The following is a 24765-nucleotide window of genomic DNA, read 5'->3' as shown; positions in this document are numbered from 1 at the left end:
TACTACTACTACTACTACTGCTACTACTACTACTACAACTACTGCTACTACTACCACTACTACTACCACTACTACCACTACTACTACTACTACTACTACTTCCACTACTACTACTACCACTACTACTACCACTACTACTACTACTACTACTACACTACTACTACCACTACTACTGCTACTACTACTACTACCACGACTACTACTACTACTACTACCACTACTACTACTAATACTACAGCTACTACCACTACTACTACTACTACTACTACTACTACTACTACTACTACTACTACTGCTACTACCACTACTACCACTACTACTACTACACTACTACTACTACTGCTACTACACTACTACTACTACTACTGCTACTGCTACTATTACTACTACTACCACTGCTACCACTACTACTACTACTACTTCCACTACTACTACTACCACTACTACTACCACTACTACTACCACTACTACTACTACTACTACTACTACTACTACTACTACTACTACTACTACTACCACGACTACTACTACTACTACTACCACTACTACTACTACTACTACAGCTACTACCACTACTACTACTACTACTACTACTACTACTACTACTGCTACTACCACTACTACTACTACCACTACTACTACTACTACTGCTACTACTACTACTACAACTACTGCTACTACTACCACTACTACTACCACTACTACCACTACTACTACTACTACTACTACTTCCACTACTACTACTACCACTACTACTATCACTACTACTACTACTACAACTACTACTGCTACTACCACTACTACTACTACGACTACTACTACCACTACTACTACTACTGCTACTACCACTACTACCACAACTACTACTACTACCACTACTACTACCACTACTACCACTACTACTACTACCACTACTACTACCACTACCACTACTACTACCACTACCACGACTACTAGTACTACTACCACTACTACTACTACTACTACTACTGCTACTACTACTACTACTACTACTGCTACTACCACTACTACCACAACTACTACTACTACCACTACTACTACCACTACTACTACCACGACTACTAGTACTACTACCACTACTACTACTACTACTACTACTGTCGTCCTGGTTAGGGGAGGGTTTGGCCGGGGTAGGCCGTCACTGTAAGTAGGAATTTGTTCTTAACTGACTTGCCTAGTTAAATAAAGGTGAAATTAAATGCAATATTAAGCAGCGTGGCTCAAAATGCAATTATAATAGCATTTCTTTACTTAAAATTTCACCTGTCAAAATTCATACATTTTCTGTTATTCGTCAAAAACACAAAGAACAATTGTTTTAATTTTTTTATTAATTTGAATAAAATATTTTTTCATGTTTTTTTCATGTTTCTCTCTCTCCAGGTGTGTACAGAGACCTGTGTCTGCAGATGGTCAAACACAAGTATGAGTGTGATCTACAGGGAGCCCGACAACATCTGGAGAGCGAGAGAAACTTGTTGTTCGATGCTATGAAGACAGCACTGCTGGACAAGATCAGACGGCTGGAGGAGGATAGTCAGAGTGGGGACCTCACCTCAGGTACACAGACGGATGCACATCAGAGCCCACGTAATGACTAACCTTGCCTATGAACTGAAGACACCAATGTCACCTACAGTACATGTTTTTATTTCAGGAATGAATCTCTCTCTTTCTCTCTATATCTCTCTCGCGCTCTATATCTTTCTCTAACTCTCTCCCTCTCTCTCAAACTCTCTCCCTCTCTCTCGCTCTCTTTATCTTTCTCTAACCCTCTCTCTCTCTCTCCCTAACTCTCTCTCGCTTTCTCTAACTCTCTCTCTCTCGCACTCACCCTCTTTCTCTAACTCTCTTTCTCTCTCTCTCTCTCTCTCGCTCTCTCTCTCTCTCTCTCTCTCTCTCTCTCTCTCTCTCTCTCTCTCTCTCTCTCTCTCTCTCTCGCACTCTCTATCTTTCTCTCTCTCCCTCTCTCTCTAACTCTCTCCCTCTCTCTCTAACTCTCTCCCTCTCTCTCGCTCTCTCTATCTTTCTCTAACTCTCCCGCTCTCTCTAACTCTCTCCCTCTCTCTCTAACTCTCTCCCTCTCTCTCACTCTCTCTCGCTTTCTCTAACTCTCTCTCTCTTTCTCTCTCTCGCTCACTCTCTTTCTCTAACTCTCTCTCTCTCTTTCTCTCTCTTTCTCTCTCTTTCTCTCTATCTTTCTCTAACTCTCTCTCTCTCCCTAACGCTCTCTCTCTCTCTCTCTCTCTCTCTCTCTCTCGCACTCTCTATCTTTCTCTCTCTCCCTCTCTCTCTAACTCTCTCCCTCTCTCTCTAACTCTCTCCCTCTCTCTCGCTCTCTCTATCTTTCTCTAACTCTCCCTCTCTCTAACTCTCTACCTCTCTCTCTAACTCTCTCCCTCTCTCTCACTCTCTCTCGCTTTCTCTAACTCTCTCCCTCTCTCTCACTCTCTCTCGCTTTCTCTAACTCTCTCTCTCTCTCTCTCTCTCTCTCTCTCTCTCTCTCTCTCTCAGAGTGGTGGAGTGATGGGGTAAAGGGGAGGAAGTGTAAAAGGAGGAGTTTGTCCGGTCCGGAGAAGAAGAAGAAAGCCCTAGTGTCTGGTAATATTTATCTCTCTAAACCTTCTAGTGTCTGGTAATATGTATCTCTCTCTTCCTCCATATTCCTCCTCACTACTCCACTCCTCCTTCAACACCTGTATGATGTACATATTCCACCTCACTACTCCACTCCTCCTTCAACACCTGTATGATGTGCATATTCCACCTCACTACTCCACTCCTCCTTCAACACCTGTATGATGTACATATTCCACCTCACTACTCCACTCCTCCTTCAACACCTGTATGATGTACATATTCCACCTCACTACTCCACTCCTCCTTCAACATCTGTATGATGTGCATATTACACCTCACTACTCCACTCCTCCTTCAACACCTGTATGATGTGCATATTCCACCTCACTACTCCACTCCTCCTTCAACATCTGTATGATGTGCATATTCCACCTCACTACTCCACTCCTCCTTCCACACCTGTATGATGTGCATATTCCACCTCACTACTCCACTCCTCCTTCAACATCTGTATGATGTGCATATTACACCTCACTACTCCACTCTACCTTCAACACCTGTATGATGTGCATATTCCACCTCACTACTCCACTCCTCCTTCAACACCTGTATGATGTGCATATTCCACCTCACTACTCCACTCCTTCTTCAACACCTGTATGATGTACATATTCCACCTCACTACTCCACTCCTCCTTCAACACCTGTATGATGTACATATTCCACCTCACTACTCCACTCCTCCTTCAACATCTGTATGATGTGCATATTCCACCTCACTACACCACTCCTCCTTGCTGAGCTGTAGTCAATGAACAGAATTCTTACATAGGTATTCCTCTTGTCCAGGTGGGATAGGGCAGTGTGCAGAGTGATGGCGATTACATCGTCTGTGCATCTATTGGGGCAGTATGCAAATTTATAGTGGGTGTAGGGTGACAAGTAAGGTGGAGGTGATATGATCCTTGACTAGTCTCTCAAAGCACTTCATGGTGACAGAAGTGAGTGCTACATAGTCATTTAGTTCAGTTAACCTTTGCATTATTGCGTACAGGAACAACGGTGAGGCTTTGTGGGGTCTGTTTGTGTTTGTGAACAGAGTTCCCGTACCAGCTGGCAGAGTGGAATCTTTTACAGGTTAACAGAGCCCCAGGGCCAGCTAGTTTAGGGAATAGAATCTTAGGGAATAGAATCTTAGGGAATAGAATCTTAGAATCTTAGGGAATAGAATCTTAGGGAATAGAATCTTAGGGAATAGAATCTTAGAATCTTAGGGATTAGAATCTTAGGGAATAGAATCTTAGAATCTTAGGGAATAGAATCTTAGAATCTTAGGGAATAGAATCTTAGAATTTTAGGGAATAGAATCTTAGGGAATAGAATCTTAGGGAATTAGAATCTTCTCCAGGTTCATCTCTCTGTGGGTAATGGCTTGTGATGGAAAGTGTAGGCATCGCTTCCTTTTAGGTGGTTGTTGAATGAAACTTTCTGGATTTGAGCGAGAATTGTCCTAATTCTGCTCTGTGTGCATTATTTGGGGTTTTATGAGGATGTTTTTTCCTCTATTCTGTATGCAGTTCTTCAATTTGGTGTTTGTCCCATTTTGTGACTTCCTGGTTGGTGAGCGGACGCCAGACCTCACAACCATAGAAGGCAATGGTTCTATAACTGATTCAAGTATTTTAGGAGTATTTTATTGTTGTGTTGATGTTTAGGTCGAGGTATGCATAGTTTTTTGTGTGCTCTAGGGCATCGGTGTCTAGATGGAATTTGTATTTGTGGTCCTGGCGACTGGACCTTTTTTGGAACACCATTATTTTGGTCTTAGTGAGATTTACTGTCAGGGCCCAGGTCTGACAGAATCTGTGCAGAAGATCTAGGTGCTGCTGTAGGCCCTCCTTGGTTGGTGACAGAAGCACCAGATCATCAGCAAACAGTAGACATTTGACTTCGGATTCTAGCAGGGGGAGGCCGGGTGCTGCAGACTGTTCTAGTGCCCTCGCTAATTTGTTGATATATATGTTGAAGAGGGGCTTAAGCTGCATCCCTGTCTCACTCCACGGCCCTGTGGGAATAAATGTGTGTTTTTTGCCAATTTTAACATCACACTTGTTGTTTGTGTACATGGATTTTATAATGTCGTATGTCTTTCCCTCCAACACCACTTTCCATCAGTTTGTATAGCAAACCCTCATGCCAAATTGAGTCGAAGGCTTTTTTAAAAAATCAACAAAGCAGGAGAAGACTTTGCCTTTGTTTTGGTTTGTTTGTTTGTCAATTAGGGTGTGCAGGGTGAATACATGGTCTGTCGTACGGTATTTTGGTAAATAGACAATTTGACATTTACTCAAGATATTGGTTCACTGAGGAAATGTACGAGTCTGCTGTTAATGATAATGCAAAGGTTACTGTTGACTCATATCCCAGTAGTTATTTGTTTATTTGTCTCCACCTTTGTGGATTGGGGTGATCAGTCCTTGGTTCCAAATATTGGGGAAGATACCAGAGTTGAGGATGATGTTAAAGAGTTTTAGTATAGCCAATTGGAATTTGTTGTCTGTATATTTGATCATTTCATTGAGGATACCATCAACACCACAGGCCTTTCTGGGTTGGAGGGTTTTTATTTTGTCCTGTAGTTCATTCAATGTAATTGGAGAATACAGTGGGTTCTGGAATCCAATCTCTCTCTCTCTCTCTCTCTCTCTCTCTCTCTCTCTCTCTCTCTCTCTCTCTCTCTCTCTGTCTCTCTCTCTCTCTGTCTCTCTCTCTCTCTCTCTCTCTCTCTCTCTCTCTCTCTCTCTGTCTCTCTCTCTCTCTCTCTCTTTCTCTCTCTCTCTCTCTCTCTCTCTCTCAGGCCCGTTCATCGTCTACATGTTGAGAGACATTGATATCCTGGAAGACTGGGCAGTTATACAGAAGGTACATATCTTTATCATTCACTGTTAATATGAATGCCTTGATGACAGCTTTGCACACTCTTGGTATTCTCTCAACCAGCTTCACCTGGAGTCTCGTAGGACTTCCCACTGCTTTTCTTCCACTCTGCGGTCCAACTCATCCCAAACCATCTGTCTTTCAGGCTAAAGAAGCACTGACGCCATTCAAGAAAAAAACTGACAGTAAGTGTGTGTGTGTGAGGGTTTATCAGTCAAACACACTGCTATTATACATCTATAATCTCCATATAACTTCTTCTTCTTCTTGGAGACAAAAGTAAAAGCTGAACTGGAGAAGTACTTATTCTGAGGTAATAGTGTAAAGTTTAAAGTGGCATCTCTCTCTCTCTCTCTCTCTCTCTCTCTCTCTCTCTCTCTCTCTCTGTCTCTCTCTCTCTCTCCCCCCTTTCTCTCTCTCTCTGTCTCTCTCTCTCTCTCTCTCCCCCCTTCTCTCTCTCTCCCCCCTTCTCTCTCTCTATCTCTCTCTCTCTCCCCCTTCTCTCTCTATCTCTCTCGCTCTCCCCCCTTCTCTCTCTCTATCTCCCCCCTTCTCTCTCTCCCCCTTCTCTCTCTCCCCCCTTCTCTCTCTCTCTCTCTCTCTCTCTCTCTCTCTCTCTCTCTCGACCTCCCTCTCTCAGAGCGGTGATAACAGAGGAGTGTCGCAGACGTCTAGACAAACCAAAGTCTCGGCGCTGCAGAAGAGAAACCACAACAACAGAACAGCCTTGAACACAGGCCAGTTTGAGACTTATAGATAATACAAAGCACTTCAGTAGGGTCCTGTTCAGTAGGGTCCTGTTCAGTAGGGTCCTGTTCAGTAGGGTCCTGTTCAGTAGGGTCCTGTTCAGTAGGGTCCTGCACTTTAATAACCAGCCAGACCCAGATCTCAATATACCTTTCAACAGTTTGGGGTCACTTAGAAATGTATTTATAATTCAAATGTCTATTAAAAAGTATGGGACAGTAAACAGAGTAAAATGTATTTATAATTCAGAGAGTAAAATGTATTTATAATTCAGAGAGTAAAATGTATTTATAATTCAGAGAGTAAAATGTATTTATAATTCAGTTGAGCCTGTTTGTAACGCATTACTTTGACATTTTAATGGATATTTTAATTATAAATATATTTCAACAACTTAGGTAGCTTTATGACAATCTTACGACAGGTCTATGACAGGTCTATGACAGTTCTATGGCAGGTCTATGACAGGTCTATGGCAGGTCTATGGCAGGTCTATGACAGGTCTATGACAGGACTATGACAGGTCTATGACAGGTCTATGGCAGGTCTATGACAGTTCTATGACAGGTCTATGGCAGGTCTATGACAGTTCTATGGCAGGTCTATGACATGTCTATGGCAGGTCTATGACAGGTCTATGACAGTTCTATGGCAGGTCTATGACAGGTCTATGGCAGGTCTATGGCAGGTCTATGACAGGTCTATGACAGGTCTATGGCAGGTCTATGACAGTTCTATGACAGGTCTATGGCAGGTCTATGACAGTTCTATGGCAGGTCTATGACATGTCTATGGCAGGTCTATGGCAGGTCTATGACATTTCTATGGCAGGTCTATGGCAGGTCTATGACAGGTCTATGACAGGTCTATGGCAGGTCTATGACAGGTCTATGACAGGTCTATGGCAGGTCTATGAAATGTCTATGACAGGTCTATGACATGTCTATGACATGTCTATGGCAGGTCTATGACAGGTCTATGACAGGTCTATGACAGGTCTATGGCAGGTCTATGACAGGTCTATGACAAGTCAATGGCAGGTCTATGACAGTTCTATGGCAGGTCAATGGCAGGTCTATGGCAGGTCTATGACTGGTCAATGGCAGGTCTATGACAGTTCTATGGCAGGTGTATGACAGGTCTATGACAGGTCAATGGCAGGTCTATGACAGGTCCATGACAGGTCTATGACAGGTCTATGGCAGGTCTATGACAGGTCAATGGCAGGTCTCTGACAGTTCAATGGCAGGTCTATGACAGGTCTATAAAAGTTCTATGGCAGATCTATGACAGGTCTTTGACAGGTCTATGACAGGTCAATGGCAGGTCAATGGCAGGTCTATGACAGTTCTATGGCAGGTCTATGACAGGTCATTGGCAGGTCTATGGCAGGTCTATGGCTGGTCAATGGCAGGTCTATGACAGTTCTATAGCAGGTCTATGACAGGTCTATGACAGGTCAATGGCAGGTCTATGACAGGTCCATGACAGGTCTATGACAGGTCTATGGCAGGTCTATGGCAGGTCTATGGCAGGTCTATGACAAGTCAATGGCAGGTCTTTGACAGGTCAATGGCAGGTCTATGACAGGTCCATGACAGGTCTATGACAGATCTATGGCAGGTCTATGACAGGTCTATGACAGGTCTATGGCAGGTCTATGGCAGGTCTATGACAGGTCTATGACAGGTCTATGACAGGTCCATGACAGGTCTATGGCAGGTCTATGGCAGGTCTATGACAGGTCCATGACAGGTCTATGGCAGGTCTATGGCAGGTCTATGACAGGTCTATGACAGGTCTATGGCAGGTCTATGACAGGTCCATGACAGGTCTATGGCAGGTCTATTGCAGGTCTATGGCAGGTCTTTGACAGGTCAATGGCAGGTCTATGACAGGTCCATGACAGGTCTATGACAGGTCTATGACAGGTCTATGTCTGATACCAAAACATTTGTTTTAGGCCCAGCTCTAACAATTTGCACTTCAGAAAGAAAAAAAAGATCCCACATTCTCTCTCTGGTCAAATATATATTTTTTGTTACAAAAAAAAAAGAAATGAAATCTAACCTTGAAATACTACTAGTTTTCTACTTGAGATTATTATATATATAATAATATAATATATATTATTATTATAGATTTCCTAGTAAGAAGGTGGAAAAAAAGGCCACTGAATCAACATTTAAGGTCTCTTTAACCAAAGTGAAAGGCCCCGCCTTCAGGCTACAATGGTAGGGAAAACACTGCAATACAAACCACTGAACTAAACCTATTACCACTGTCATTTATACTGTTTCTATGACGATGATGGTTCTTTTATTTAAGATGTTTTTTATTCCTATAACGACCATTTATTTATAACAATTTAATAAGAAATAATGATTAAATATTTTATGAGATGAAGGGTTTCGTACGTGGTCATTATTACTGTTTCCTCATTATTTTATTAGTGCGTGAGAGAAGTGTTTTTTAAAATGTATTTATATATTTTATTATTTAACCTTTATTTAACTACAAAAGTCATTTAAGAACAAATTCTTATTTACAATGACGAGAGAGAGAGGTGTGAGAGAGAGAGAGAGGGGTGTGTGAGAGAGAGAGAGAGAGGTGTGTGTGAGAGAGAGAGAGAGGTGTGTGAGAGAGAGAGAGGGGTGTGTGAGAGAGAGAGAGAGAGGTGTGTGTGAGAGAGAGAGAGAGGCGTGAGAGAGAGAGGGAGAGAGGTGTGTGAGAGAGAGAGAGAGAGAGAGGTGTGTGAGAGAGAGAGGTGTGTGTGTGAGAGAGAGAGAGAGAGAGAGGTGTGTGAGAGAGAGATGTGTGTGTGTGTGAGAGAGAGAGAGGTGTGTGTGTGAGAGAGAGAGAGAGGTGTGAGAGAGAGAGAGGGAGAGAGGTGTGTGAGAGAGAGAGAGGTGTGTGAGAGAGAGAGAGAGAGAGAGAGGTGTGTGAGAGAGAGAGGGAGAGAGGTGTGTGAGAGAGAGAGAGGTGTGTGAGAGAGAGGTGTGTGAGAGAGAGAGGTGTGTGTGTGAGAGAGAGAGAGAGGTGTGTGTGAGAGAGAGGGAGAGAGAGGTGTGTGTGTGAGAGAGAGAGAGAGAGAGAGAGAGAGAGAGGGGGGGGGTGTGTGTGAGACAGAGAGAGAGAGAGAGAGAGGTGTGTGTGTGAGAGAGAGAGAGGTGTGTGAGAGAGAGAGAGAGAGAGGGGTGTGTGAGAGAGAGAGGCAAGCGGTACTGGAGTGCCAAGTCTAGGACAAAAAGGCTTCTCAACAGTTTTCACCCCCAAGTCATAAGACTCCTGAACAGGTAACCAATGGTTACCCAGACTATTTGCATGGCGTACTATTTGCATACTACCTCAATCAGCCTGACTAACCGGTGTCTGTATATAGCCTCTCTACTGTATATAGCCTCTCTAATGTATATAGCCTCTCTACTGTTTATAGCCTCTCTACTGTATATAGCCTCTCTACTGTATATAGTCTCTCTAATCTGTATTGACTCTCTACTGTATATAGCCTCTCTACTGTATATAGCCTCTCTACTGTATATAGCCTCTCTACTGTATATAGTCTCTCTAATCTGTATTGACTCTCTACTGTATATAGCCTCTCTACTGTATATAGCCTCTCTACTGTATATAACCTCTCTACTGTATATAGCCTCTCTAATGTATATAGCCTCTCTACTGTTTATAGCCTCACTACTGTATATATCCTCTCTACTGTATATAGCCTCTCTACTGTATATAGCCTCTCTACTGTATATAGTCTCTCTAATCTGTATTGCCTCTCTACTGTATATAGCCTCTCTACTGTATATAGCCTCTCTAATCTTTATAGCCTCTCTACTGTATATAGCCTCTACTGTATATAGCTCTACTGTATATAGCCTCTCTACTGTATATAGCCTCTACTGTATATAGCCTCTACTGTATATAACATCTACTGTATATAGCCCCTATACTGTATATAGCCGCTCTACTGTATATAGCCTCTCTACTGTATATAGCCTCTCTACGGTATATAGCCTCTCTACTGTATATAGCCTCTCTACTGTATATAGCCTCTCTACTGTATATAGCCTCTCTACTGTATATAGCCTCTCTAATCTTTATAGCCTCTCTACTGTATATAGCCTCTCTACTGTATGTATTCTCTCTACTGTATATAGCCTCTCTAATGTATATAGCCTCTACTGTACATAGCCTCACTACTTTGATTGCCTCTACTGTATATAGCCTCACTACTGTATATAGCCTCTCTACTGTATATAGCCTCTCTACTGTATATAGCCTCACTACTTTGATAGCCTCTCTACTGTATATAGCCTCTCTACTGTATATAGCCTCTACTGTATATAGCCTCACTACTTTTATAGCCTCTCTACTGTATATAGCCTCTCTACTGTATATAGCGTCTCTACTGTATATAGCCTGTCTACTGTATATAGCCTCTCTACTGTATATAGCCTCTCTACTGTATATAGCCTCTCTACTGTATATAGTCTCTCTACTGTATATAGGCTCTCTACTGTATATAGCCTCTCTACTGTATGTAGCCTCTCTACTGTATATAGCCTCTCTACTGTATATAGCCTCTACTGTATATAGCCTCACTACTTTTATAGCCTCAATACTTTTATAGCCTCTCTACTGTATATAGCCTCTCTACTGTATATAGCCTGTGTACTGTATATAGCCTCTCTACTGTATATAGCCTCTCTACTGTATATAGCCTCAATACTTTTATAGCCTCTCTACTGTATGTAACCTCTCTACTGTATATAACCTCTCTACTGTATATAGCCTCTCTACTGTATATAGCCTCTCTACTGTATATAGCCTCTCTACTGTTATAGCCTCTCTACTGTATATAGCCTCTCTACTGTATATAGCCTCTCTACTGTATATAGCCTCTCTACTGTATATAACCTCTCTACTGTATATAGCCTCTCTACTGTATATAGCCTCTACTGTATATAGCCTCTCTACTGTATATAGCCTCTCTACTGTATATAGCCTCTACTGTATATAGCCTCTCTACTGTATATAGCCTCTCTACTGTATATAACCTCTCTACTGTATATAACCTCTCTACTGTATATAGCCTCTCTACTGTATATAGCCTCTACTGTATATAGCCTCTCTACTGTATATAGCCTCTCTACTGTATATAGCCTCTCTACTGTATATAGTCTCTCTAATCTGTATTGACTCTCTACTGTATATAGCCTCTCTACTGTATATAGCCTCTCTACTGTATATAACCTCTCTACTGTATATAGCCTCTCTAATGTATATAGCCTCTCTACTGTTTATAGCCTCACTACTGTATATATCCTCTCTACTGTATATAGCCTCTCTACTGTATATAGCCTCTCTACTGTATATAGTCTCTCTAATCTGTATTGCCTCTCTACTGTATATAGCCTCTCTACTGTATATAGCCTCTCTAATCTTTATAGCCTCTCTACTGTATATAGCCTCTACTGTATATAGCTCTACTGTATATAGCCTCTCTACTGTATATAGCCTCTACTGTATATAGCCTCTACTGTATATAACATCTACTGTATATAGCCCCTATACTGTATATAGCCGCTCTACTGTATATAGCCTCTCTACTGTATATAGCCTCTCTACGGTATATAGCCTCTCTACTGTATATAGCCTCTCTACTGTATATAGCCTCTCTACTGTATATAGCCTCTCTACTGTATATAGCCTCTCTAATCTTTATAGCCTCTCTACTGTATATAGCCTCTCTACTGTATGTATTCTCTCTACTGTATATAGCCTCTCTAATGTATATAGCCTCTACTGTACATAGCCTCACTACTTTGATTGCCTCTACTGTATATAGCCTCACTACTGTATATAGCCTCTCTACTGTATATAGCCTCTCTACTGTATATAGCCTCACTACTTTGATAGCCTCTCTACTGTATATAGCCTCTCTACTGTATATAGCCTCTACTGTATATAGCCTCACTACTTTTATAGCCTCTCTACTGTATATAGCCTCTCTACTGTATATAGCGTCTCTACTGTATATAGCCTGTCTACTGTATATAGCCTCTCTACTGTATATAGCCTCTCTACTGTATATAGCCTCTCTACTGTATATAGTCTCTCTACTGTATATAGGCTCTCTACTGTATATAGCCTCTCTACTGTATGTAGCCTCTCTACTGTATATAGCCTCTCTACTGTATATAGCCTCTACTGTATATAGCCTCACTACTTTTATAGCCTCAATACTTTTATAGCCTCTCTACTGTATATAGCCTCTCTACTGTATATAGCCTGTGTACTGTATATAGCCTCTCTACTGTATATAGCCTCTCTACTGTATATAGCCTCAATACTTTTATAGCCTCTCTACTGTATGTAACCTCTCTACTGTATATAACCTCTCTACTGTATATAGCCTCTCTACTGTATATAGCCTCTCTACTGTATATAGCCTCTCTACTGTATATAGCCTCTCTACTGTTATAGCCTCTCTACTGTATATAGCCTCTCTACTGTATATAGCCTCTCTACTGTATATAGCCTCTCTACTGTATATAACCTCTCTACTGTATATAGCCTCTCTACTGTATATAGCCTCTACTGTATATAGCCTCTCTACTGTATATAGCCTCTCTACTGTATATAGCCTCTACTGTATATAGCCTCTCTACTGTATATAGCCTCTCTACTGTATATAACCTCTCTACTGTATATAACCTCTCTACTGTATATAGCCTCTCTACTGTATATAGCCTCTACTGTATATAGCCTCTCTACTGTATATAGCCTCTCTACTGTATATAGCCTCTACTGTATATAGCCTCTCTACTGTATATAGCCTCTCTACTGTATATAGCCTCTACTGTATATAACCTCTCTACTGTATATAGCCTCTCTAATGTATATAGCCTCTCTACTGTATGTAGCCTCTCTACTGTATTTAGCCTCTCTACTGTATATAGCCTCTCTACTGTATATAGCCTCTCTACTGTAAATAGCCTCTCTACTGTATATAGCCTCTACTGTATATAGCCTCTCTACTGTATATCGCCTCTCTACTGTATATAGCCTCTACTGTATATAGCCTCTCTACTGTATATAGCCTCTCTACTGTATATAGCCTCTACTGTATATAACCTCTCTACTGTATATAGCCTCTCTAATGTATATAGCCTCTCTACTGTATGTAGCCTCTATACTGTATTTAGCCTCTCTACTGTATATAGCCTCTCTACTGTATATAGCCTCTCTACTGTATATAGCCTCTCTACTGTATATAACCCCTCTACTGTATATAACCTCTCTAATGTATATAGCCTCTCTACTGTATGTAGCCTCTCTACTGTATTTAGCCTCTCTACTATATATAGCCTCTCTACTGTATATAGCCTCTCTACTGTATATAGCCTCTACTGTATATAGCCTCTCTACTGTATATAGCCTCTCTACTGTATATAGCCTCTCTACTGTATATAGCCTCTCTACTGTATATAGTCTCTCTACTGTATATAGCCTCTCTACTGTATATAGCCTCTCTACTGTATATAGCCTGTCTTTTTACTGTTGTTTTATTTCTTTACTTACCTATTGTTCACATAACACCTTTTTTGCACTATTGGTTAGAGCCTGTAAGTCAGCATTTCACTGTGAGGTCTACTACACCTGTTGGTTAGAGGCTGTAAGTAAGCATTTCACTGTGAGGTCTACTACACCTGTTGGTTAGAGGCTGTAAGTAAGCATTTCACTGTGAGGTCTACTACACCTGTTGGTTAGAGGCTGTAAGTAAGCATTTCACTGTAAGGTACCAGTTGTATTCAGCGCACGTGACAAATACATTTTGATTTGATTTGATTTGAAACCAAATTGGTATTTCTACAGTATAGCTGCACTCCCTCAAATTCACCAGTAGATGTCTCCAAGGCAACATTCACTATCAGATGTCACTACCTCAAATCACCACTAGATGGAGACATAACATTATAGTACAGCTGAATTTTTTTTTTTTTTATTTCACCTTTATTTAACCAGGTAGGCAAGTTGAGAACAAGTTCTCATTTACAATTGCGACCTGGCCAAGATAAAGCAAAGCAGTTCGACACATACAACGACACAGAGTTACACATGGAGTAAAACAAACATACAATCAATAATACAGTATAAACCAGTCTATATACGATGTGAGCAAATGAGGTGAGATAAGGGAGGTAAAGGCAAAAAGGCCATGGTGGCAAAGTAGATACAATATAGCAAGTAAAACACTGGAATGGTAGATTTGCAATGGGAGAAAGTGCAAAGTAGAAATAAAAATAATGGGGGTGCAAAGGAGCAAAATAAATAAAATACAGTAGGGAAAGAGGTAGTTGTTTGGGCTAAATTATAGGTGGGCTATGTACAGGTGCAGTAATCTGTGAGCTGCTCTGACAGTATAGAATAGAGGCTAATAGGCTAATAGAATAGTGCTCTATCAATCTGATTCAAACCAACTCAAGGTCCAAAACCTTGGTCACATGACTCAAGCCTCTGATACACATTCAAGTATCCTGAGTGCCAGTCTGTTTTTGTGTTGTCATGCCAACTCCTTGTCAATCATTGTTATGCCTACCGCAATGGAGTTTGCTTTGGCATTGGCAACAGATCTGGGACTAGGTTACCAAGAGCTCATTAAGGGCTCGGGCCATCTTTTAAAGTGTTTATTCAATTCTGGAGAGGGATTAACTGAAATTAACAAATTTGAATGTAATGACATTAATTTTTATAAATGTTGGAATTGGAATTAAGCAATTCCCATTTGTCAAGCTTGAGTATGGAGTAAATCTAGTGGTGTAATTAAAGCTTGATATGGAGTAAATCTAGTGGTGTAATTAAAGCTTGATATGGAGTAAATCTAGTAATCTGTAATTAAGTAAAAATATATCGAAGTACTACTTAAGTATTTGTTTTAGGAATCTGTACTTTACCATTTTAATTTTGGACAACTTTATACTTTTACTTTATCACATTCCTAAATAAAATAATGTACTTATTTATCCATACATTTTCCCTGACAACCAAAAGTACTCATTTCACTTTGACTGCTAAGCAAGACAGGAAAACGGTCAAATTCCCACACTTATCAAGAGAACATCCCTGGTCGTCCCTACTGCCTCTGATCTGGACTAAACAGAGAACATCCCTGGTCGTCCCTACTGCCTACTGCCTCTGATCTGGAGGACTCACTAAACAGAGAACATCCCTGGTCGTCCCTACTGCCTACTGCCTCTGATCTGGAGGACTCACTAAACAGAGAACATCCCTGGTCGTCCCTACTGCCTACTGCCTCTGATCTGGAGGACTCACTAAACAGAGAACATCCCTGGTCGTCCCTACTGCCTACTGCCTCTGATCTGGAGGACTCACTAAACAGAGAACATCCCTGGTCGTCCCTACTGCCTCTGATCTGGAGGACTCACTAAACAGAGAACATCCCTGGTCATCCCTACTGCCTCTGATCTGGTGGACTCACTAAACAGAGAACATCCCTGGTCGTCCCTACTGCCTCTGACCTGGAGGACTCACTAAACAGAGAACATCCCTGGTCGTCCCTACTGCCTCTGATCTGGTGGACTCACTAAACAGAGAACATCCCTGGTCATCCCTACTGCCTCTGATCTGGTGGACTCACTAAACAGAGAACATCCCTGGTCATCTCTACTGCCTCTGATCTGGAGGACTCACTAAACAGAGAACATCCCTGGTCATCTCTACTGCCTCTGATCTGGAGGACTCACTAAACAGAGAACATCCCTGGTCATCCCTACTGCCTCTGATCTGGAGGACTCACTAAACAGAGAACATCCCTGGTCATCTCTACTGCCTCTGATCTGGTGGACTCACTAAACAGAGAACATCCCTGGTCATCTCTACTGCCTCTGATCTGGTGGACTCACTAAACAGAGAACATCCCTGGTCATCCCTACTGCCTCTGATCTGGAGGACTCACTAAACAGAGAACATCCCTGGTCGTCCCTACTGCCTCTGATCTGGTGGACTCACTAAACAGAGAACATCCCTGGTCATCCCTACTGCCTCTGATCTGGTGGACTCACTAAACAGAGAACATCCCTGGTCGTCCCTACTGCCTCTGATCTGGAGGACTCACTAAACAGAGAACATCCCTGGTCATCCCTACTGCCTCTGATCTGGACTAAACAGAGAACATCCCTGGTCGTCCCTACTGCCTCTGATCTGGAGGACTCACTAAACAGAGAACATCCCTGGTCGTCCCTACTGCCTCTGATCTGGAGGACTCACTAAACAGAGAACATCCCTGGTCATCCCTACTGCCTCTGATCTGGAGGACTCACTAAACAGAGAACATCCCTGGTCATCCCTACTGCCTCTGATCTGGACTAAACAGAGAACATCCCTGGTCGTCCCTACTGCCTCTGATCTGGAGGAATCACTAAACAGAGAACATCCCTGGTCGTCCCTACTGCCTCTGATCTGGAGGACTCACTAAACAGAGAACATCCCTGGTCATCCCTACTGCCTCTGATCTGGACTAAACAGAGAACATCCCTGGTCATCCCTACTGCCTCTGATCTGGAGGAATCACTAAACAGAGAACATCCCTGGTCGTCCCTACTGCCTCTGATCTGGAGGACTCACTAAACAGAGAACATCCCTGGTCATCCCTACTGCCTCTGATCTGGACTAAACAGAGAACATCCCTGGTCGTCCCTACTGCCTCTGATTTGGACTAAACAGAGAACATCCCTGGTCGTCCCTACTGCCTCTGATCTGGACTAAACAGAGAACATCCCTGGTCGTCCCTACTGCCTCTGATCTGGACTAAACAGAGAACATCCCTGGTCGTCCCTACTGCCTCTGATCTGGACTAAACAGAGAACATCCCTGGTCGTCCCTACTGCCTCTGATCTGGACTAAACAGAGAACATCCCTGGTCGTCCCTACTGCCTCTGATCTGGACTAAACAGAGAACATCCCTGGTCGTCCTTACTGCCTCTGATCTGGACTAAACAGAGAACATCCCTGGTCGTCCCTACTGCCTCTGATCTGGAGGAATCACTAAACAGAGAACATCCCTGGTCATCCCTACTGCCTCTGATCTGGAGGACTCACTAAACAGAGAACATCCCTGGTCGTCCCTACTGCCTCTGATCTGGCGGACTCACTAAACAGAGAACATCCCTGGTCATCCCTACTGCCTCTGATCTGGAGGACTCACTAAACAGAGAACATCCCTGGTCATCTCTACTGTCTCTGATCTGGACTAAACAGAGAACATCCCTGGTCATCTCTACTGTCTCTGATCTGGACTAAACAGAGAACATCCCTGGTCATCCCTACTGCCTCTGATCTGGAGGACTCACTAAACAGAGAACATCCCTGGTCATCCCTACTGCCTCTGATCTGGAGGAATCACTAAACAGAGAACATCCCTGGTCATCTCTACTGCCTCTGATCTGGAGGAATCACTAAACAGAGAACATCCCTGGTCATCCCTACTGCCTCTGATCTGGAGGAATCACTAAACAGAGAACATCCCTGGTCATCTCTACTGCCTCTGATCTGGAGGAATCACTAAACAGAGAACATCCCTGGTCATCCCTACTGCCTCTGATCTGGAGGACTCACTAAACAGAGAACATCCCTGGTCATCTCTACTGCCTCTGATCTGGAGGAATCACTAAACAGAGAACATCCCTGGTCATCTCTACTGCCTCTGATCTGGAGGAATCACTAAACAGAGAACATCCCTGGTCATCCCTACTGCCTCTGATCTGACGGACTCACTTAAACACATGCTTCATTTGTAAATGGTGTCTGAGTGTTGGAGTGGGCCCCTGGCTAGCCATAAATAAATTACAACAAGAAAATGGTGCCGTTTGGTTTGCTTAATATCAGGACTTTGAAATTATTTATGCTTTGACTTTTGATACTTAAGTATATTTATAACCAAATTCTTTTAGATTTTAACTCAAGTAGTAATTTACTGGGTGACTTTCACTTTTACTTGTGTCATTTTCTATGACGCTATCTTTACTTTTACTCAAGTATGACAATTGGATACTTTCTCCACCACTTGGTGAGTCCCTAGTTCCCTATAAAACTGTACTGTAATTTATGGCACTGTTATGTGGAGAGAGAGTACTGTAATTTACGACACTGTGATGTGGAGAGAGAGTACTGTAATTTACGACACTGTGATGTGGAGAGAGAGAGTACTGTAATTTACGACACTGTGATGTGGAGAGAGTACTGTAATTTACGACACCGGGATGTGGAGAGAGAGTACTGTAATTTACGACACTGTGATGTGGAGAGAGAGAGTACTGTAATTTACGACACTGTGATGTGGAGAGAGAGAGTACTGTAATTTACGACACTGTGATGTTGAGAGAGTACTGTAATTTATGACATTGTGATGTTGAGAGAGTACTGTAATTTACGACACCGGGATGTGGAGAGAGAGAGTACTGTAATTTACGACACTGTGCTGTGGAGAGAGAGAGTACTGTAATTTACAACACTGTGATGTTGAGAGAGTACTGTAATTTACGACACTGGGATGTGGAGAGAGAGAGAATACTGTAATTTACGACACTGTGCTGTGAGAGAGAGAGAGTACTGTAATTTACGACACTGTGATGTTGAGAGAGTACTGTAATTTACGACACTGTGATGTTGAGAGAGTACTGTAATTTACGACACTGTGATGTGGAGAGAGTACTGTAATTTACGACACTGTGATGTTGAGAAAGTACTGTAATTTACGACACTGTGATGTGGAGAGAGAGAGTACTGTAATTTACGACACTGTGATGGTGAGAGAGTACTGTAATTTACGACACTGTGATGTTGAGAGAGTACTGTAATTTACGACACCGGGATGTGGAGAGAGAGAGTACTGTAATTTACGACACCGGGATGTGGAGAGAGAGAGTACTGTAATTTACGACACCGGGATGTGGAGAGAGAGAGTACTGTAATTTACGACACCGGGATGTGGAGAGAGAGAGTACTGTAATTTACGACACTGTGATGTGGAGAGAGAGAGTACTGTAATTTACGACACTGTGATGTTGAGAGAGTACTGTAATTTACGACACTGTGATGTTGAGAGAGTACTGTAATTTACGACACCGGGATGTGGAGAGAGAGAGTACTGTAATTTATAGCAGAGGAGAAGCGTTGTGCCGTAAGGTGTTTATTTATATAAACCAGGTTTTCTGTTCATTTGAGCAAGATGAGATGGAAGGGAGTTTCATGCACCTATGGTTCTGTATAATACTGTTTCCTTGAACCTGGGGACTGTGAAAAGACCCCTGGTGGCATGTCTGGTGGGATAAGTGTGTGTGACAGAGCTGTGTGTAAGTTGACTATGCAAACAATTTGGAATTTTCAACACATGAATGTTTCTTATAAAAAGAAGAAGTGATGTAGTCAGTCTCTCCTCAACTCTTAAGAGAGACTGGCTGCATAGTATTTATATCAGCCCTCTGATTACAATGAAGAGCAAGACGTGCCTCTCTGTTCTGGGCTGCTGCAGCTTAACTAGGTCTTTCATTGCAGCACTGGACCACATGACTGGACAATAATCAAGATTAGACAAAACTAGAGGCTGCAGGACTTGTTTTGAAGAGTGTTGTGTCAAAAAAGCAGAGCATCTCTATATTACAGACAGACCTCTCCCCATCTCTTTATTACAGACAGACCTCTCTCCATCTCTTTATTACAGACAGACCTCTCCCCATCTCTCTATTACAGACAGACCTCTCCCCATCTCTTTATTACAGACAGATCTCTCCCCATCTCTTTATTACAGACAGACCTCTCCCCATCTCTTTATCATGGACAGACCTCTCCCCTTCTCTTTATTACAGACAGACCTCTCCCCATCTCTTTATTACAGACAGACCTCTCATCTCTTTATTACAGACAGACCTCTCCCCATCTCTCTATTACAGACAGACCTCTCCCCTTCTCTTCATTACAGACAGACCTCTCCCCATCTCTTTATTACAGACAGACCTCTCTCCATCTTTACAATCATTAAATCTATATTTTTTTGACCATGACAGTTTACAATCTAAGGTAACGCCAAGTAATTTAGTCTCCCCATCTTGTTCAACAGCCACATCATTCATTACCAGATTCAGTTGAGGTCTAGAACTTGATCATTGCTATCTCTTTCTAATTCTGTTGTCTTACGCTCTACCTTCCTCAGACATTCTCTCTTCCCCTGTTTCTCCCTTCCTCAGACAATCTATCTTCCCTGTTTCTCCCTTCCTCAGACAATCTATCTTCCCTGTTTCTCCCTTCCTCAGACAATCTATCTTCCCTGTTTCTCCCTTCCTCAGACAATCTATCTTCCCTGTTTCTCCCTTCCTCAGACAATCTATCTTCCCTGTTTCTCCCTTCCTCAGACAATCTATCTTCCCTGTTTCTCCCTTCCTCAGACATTCTCTCTTCCCCTGTTTCTCCCTTCCTCAGACAATCTATCTTCCCTGTTTCTCCCTTCCTCAGACATTCGCTCTTCCCCTGTTTCTCCCTTCCTCAGACAATCTATCTTCCCATGTTTCTCCCTTCCTCCCTTCACCAGACAATCTATCTTCCCTGTTTCTCCCTTCCTCCCTTCACCAGATAATCTATCTTCCCTGTTTCTCCCTTCCTCAGACAGTCTATCTTCCCTGTTTCTCCCTTCCTCAGACAATCTATCTTCCCCTGTTTCTCCCTTCCCCAGACAATCTATCTTCCCCTGTTTCTCCATTCCTCCCTTCCTCAGACAATCTATCTTCCCCTGTTTCTCCCTTCCTCCCTTCCTAAGACAATCTATCTTCCCCTGTTTCTCCCTTCCTCCCTTCCTCAGACAATCTATCTTCCCCTGTTTCTCCCTTCCTCAGACAATCTATCTTCCCTGTTTCTCCCTTCCCCAGACAATCTATCTTCCCCTGTCTCTCCCTTCCTCCCTTCACCAGACAATCTATCTTCCCATGTTTCTCCCTTCCTCCCTTCACCAGACAATCTATCTTCCCTGTTTCTCCCTTCCTCCCTTCACCAGACAATCTATCTTCCCCTGTTTCTCCCTTCCTCCCTTCACCAGACAATCTATCTTCCCTGTTTTTCCCTTCCTGGTCTCACCGAGAGTTTCTGTCTAGTAGGATTCTCTATTAATGGCAACACATTCCCTGGTCAACAGTAGTCCACTACCCTGGTCAACAGTAGTCCACTACCCTGGTCAACAGTAGTCCACTACCCTGGTCAACAGAAGTCCACTACCCTATAGACCCTGGTCAACAGTAGTCCACTACCCTATAGACCCTGGTATACAGTAGTCCACTACCCTATAGACCCTGGTCAACAGTAGTCCACTACCCTGGTCAACAGAAGTCCACTACCCTGGTCAACAGTAGTCCACTACCCTATAGACCCTGGTCAACAGTAGTCCACTACCCTATATTCCCTGGTCAACAGTAGTCCACTACCCTGGTCAACAGTAGTCCACTACCCTGGTCAACAGTAGTCCACTACCCTATATTCCCTGGTCAACAGTAGTCCACTACCCTTGATACCCTGATCAACAGTAGTCCACTACCCTGGTCAACAGTAGTCCACTACCCTATATTCCCTGGTTAACAGTAGTCCACTACCCTGGTCAACAGTAGTCCACTCCCCTCTATTCCCTGGTCTACAGTAGTCCACTACCCTGGTCAACAGTAGTCCACTACCCTATATTCCCTGGTCAACAGTAGTCCACTACCCTGGTCAACAGTAGTCCACTACCCTGGTCAACAGTAGTCCACTACCCTGGTCAACAGTAGTCCACTGCCCTGGTCAACAGAAGTCCACTACCCTATATTCCCTGGTCAACAGTAGTCCACTACCCTGGTCAACAGTAGTCCACTACCCTATATTCCCTGGTCAACAGTAGTCCACTACCCTGGTCAACAGTAGTCCACTACCCTATATTCCCTGGTCAACAGTAGTCCACTACCCTGGTCAACAGTAGTCCACTACCCTGGTCAACAGTAGTCCACTGCCCTGGTCAACAGAAGTCCACTACCCTATATTCCCTGGTCAACAGTAGTCCACTACCCTGGTCAACAGTAGTCCACTACCCTATATTCCCTGGTCAACAGTAGTCCACTACCCTGGTCAACAGTAGTCCACTACCCTGGTCAACAGTAGTCCACTACCCTGGTCAACAGAAGTCCACTACCCTATATTCCCTGGTCAACAGTAGTCCACTACCCTGGTCAACAGTAGTCCACTACCCTATATTCCCTGGTCAACAGTAGTCCACTACCCTGGTCAACAGTAGTCCACTGCCCTGGTCAACAGTAGTGAACTATATAGTTCATAGTGTGCCATTTCAGGTGCATCCGTAGAGAGTTTGTAGAAATACACTTGTCAAAAGCTAAAGCTGATGGATGGTGTTATAGAAATACACTTGTCAGAAGCTGTCACAACAAAGGTTAAAATTACATTCTGTCAGCTTAGTGTTTCGCTCCGAAGACTCTACCTCTCTCTCTCACACACATGCAGGTGCGTTGACACACATGCGTACACTCTCACACACAAACACAGACACAAGACACCAAAATATTCCCGTCACATCTCACAATCTCATAATTCTCTATTTCTCCTCTCCTTCTCTCCTCTCTGAACACTTTCTAGAACAGATAAAATCAACCGATTACTGCCTGCACCCTCCCGACACCGACTAGCATCACTACTCTGGACGGTTCTGACCTAGAATACGTGGACAACTACAAATACCTAGGTGTCTGGTTAGACTGTAAATTCTCCTTCCAGACTCACATTAATTGTACGGCTAGGGGTTCCGCTAGCGGAACGTTTCGACAACATCCTGTGAAATTGCACAGCGCGAAATTCAAAATAAATTGTACTAAATATTTTAACTTTCATAAAATCACAAGTGCAATTACACCAAATTAAAGCTTTACTTCTTGTTAATCCAGCCACCGTGTCAGATTTCAAAAAGGCTTTACGGCGAAAGCAAACCATGCGATTATCTGAGGAAAGCACACCATCAAACAAACACATGACAATCATAATTCAACCCGCCAGGCACGACACACAACTCAGAAATAATGATATAATTCCAATATGTCCCATAAACATCACAAACAATCCTTTTGTTTGATTAATTCTGTCGTTATATATCCCCAAAATGTCCATTTATTTTGCACGCCCAATTTTTCAGTTTTTGATTTGTTAAAAAAGTTTGAATTATCCAATAAATGTCGTTCCACTTCATGATTGTGTCCCACTTGTTGTTGATTCTTCACACAAAAATACAGTTTTATATCTTTATGTTTGAAGCCTGAAATGTGGCAAAAGGTCGCAAAGTTCAAGGGGGCCGAATACTTTCGCAAGGCACTGTACCGCTCCTTCATAAGCCCACTTCTCCTCAAACAATGGGAGATCTTTTACAGCCGAGAAGAACTCAAAATCCACTTTTATTCTGGCTTTGACTAATCCTGTCACGTTCTGACCTTAGTTCCTTTCTTATGTCTTTGTTTTAAGTATGGTCAGGGCGTGAGTTGGGTGGGTTGTCTATGTTCCGTTTTCTATGTTGTGTTTTTGCGTTTGGCCTGGTATGGTTCTCAATCAGAGGCAGGTGTCGTTCGTTGTCTCTGATTGAGAATCATACTTAGGTAGCCTTTTCCCACTTGTGTTTTGTGCGTGATTATTTTCTGTTTAGTGTTTTCTGCACCTTACAGGACTGTTTAGGTTTTTTTCCCGTTGTTGTTTTGTATTTCAGTGTTAAAACATCATGAACACATACCACGTTGCGCATTGGTCTGATATTTCATACTCGTCATCAGACGACGAAGACAGCCGTGACAAATCCTTTAAAAACATGTATTACATCCTGCCCATATCGCATGTCTATTTTATGTTTCCTACTCAGAAAAATAGACATCTTAGCTTGTCCCAAAATAAAATAACAGTTGACATTTTCTTTTCCGTTGTTTACTATATTGAAACCCCCAAAATAAAAACTGTTATTGAAAATCTCCCCTACAGCTGTAAACAAAGACTCTAGTATTTCAAAGAGAGGCTTTATCCTCTCACACCCCATAAAACAGTGAAACATTGTTTCTCTTATATTACATAAAGCCGACTTCGTCTCCAACATCTTTACCTTGTCATCAACACCCCCCATTACATATCACCAGTCCCCTGTACAGTGCTCTCCATGCTGGCTTTACCTTGTCATCAACACCCTCCATTACATATCAACAGTCCCCATCAACACCCCCCATTACATATCACCAGTCCCCTGTACAGTGCTCTCCATGCTGACTTTACCTTGTCATCAACACCCCCCATTACATATCACTAGTCCCCTGTACAGTGCTCTCCATGCTGGCTTTACCTTGTCATCAACACCCCCCATTACATATCACCAGTCCCCTGTACAGTGCTCTCCATGCTGGCTTT

The 24765-nt window shown here is 42.7% G+C and overlaps 1 protein-coding gene across 2 annotated transcripts in view; it reads left to right on the top strand.

Moving 5' to 3' along the window:
* The window catches only part of LOC139379509 (breast cancer metastasis-suppressor 1 homolog), a 15168-nt gene extending 6824 nt beyond the window's left edge, over nucleotides 1–8344 (top strand). The window contains exons 5-11 of one of the 2 annotated variants that reach the window (XM_071122325.1): nucleotides 1405–1581; nucleotides 2536–2622; nucleotides 5459–5523; nucleotides 5684–5723; nucleotides 6179–6569; nucleotides 6615–7303; nucleotides 7634–8344. In XM_071122325.1, the coding sequence (XP_070978426.1) occupies nucleotides 1405–1581; nucleotides 2536–2622; nucleotides 5459–5523; nucleotides 5684–5723; nucleotides 6179–6186 (377 nt within the window). In that variant the 3' untranslated portion in view covers nucleotides 6187–6569; nucleotides 6615–7303; nucleotides 7634–8344. Of the gene's footprint in view, nucleotides 1–1404; nucleotides 1582–2535; nucleotides 2623–5458; nucleotides 5524–5683; nucleotides 5724–6178 lie in introns of both variants that reach the window. The other variant, XM_071122326.1, reaches the window with a different exon arrangement.
* The last annotated feature ends 16421 nt before the right edge of the window (nucleotides 8345–24765 follow it).

The sequence above is a fragment of the Oncorhynchus clarkii genome, chromosome 21, assembly GCF_045791955.1.
Source record: "Oncorhynchus clarkii lewisi isolate Uvic-CL-2024 chromosome 21, UVic_Ocla_1.0, whole genome shotgun sequence".
Lineage (NCBI taxonomy): Eukaryota > Metazoa > Chordata > Actinopteri > Salmoniformes > Salmonidae > Oncorhynchus > Oncorhynchus clarkii.
This window is presented reverse-complemented; position numbering and strand designations above follow the sequence as displayed.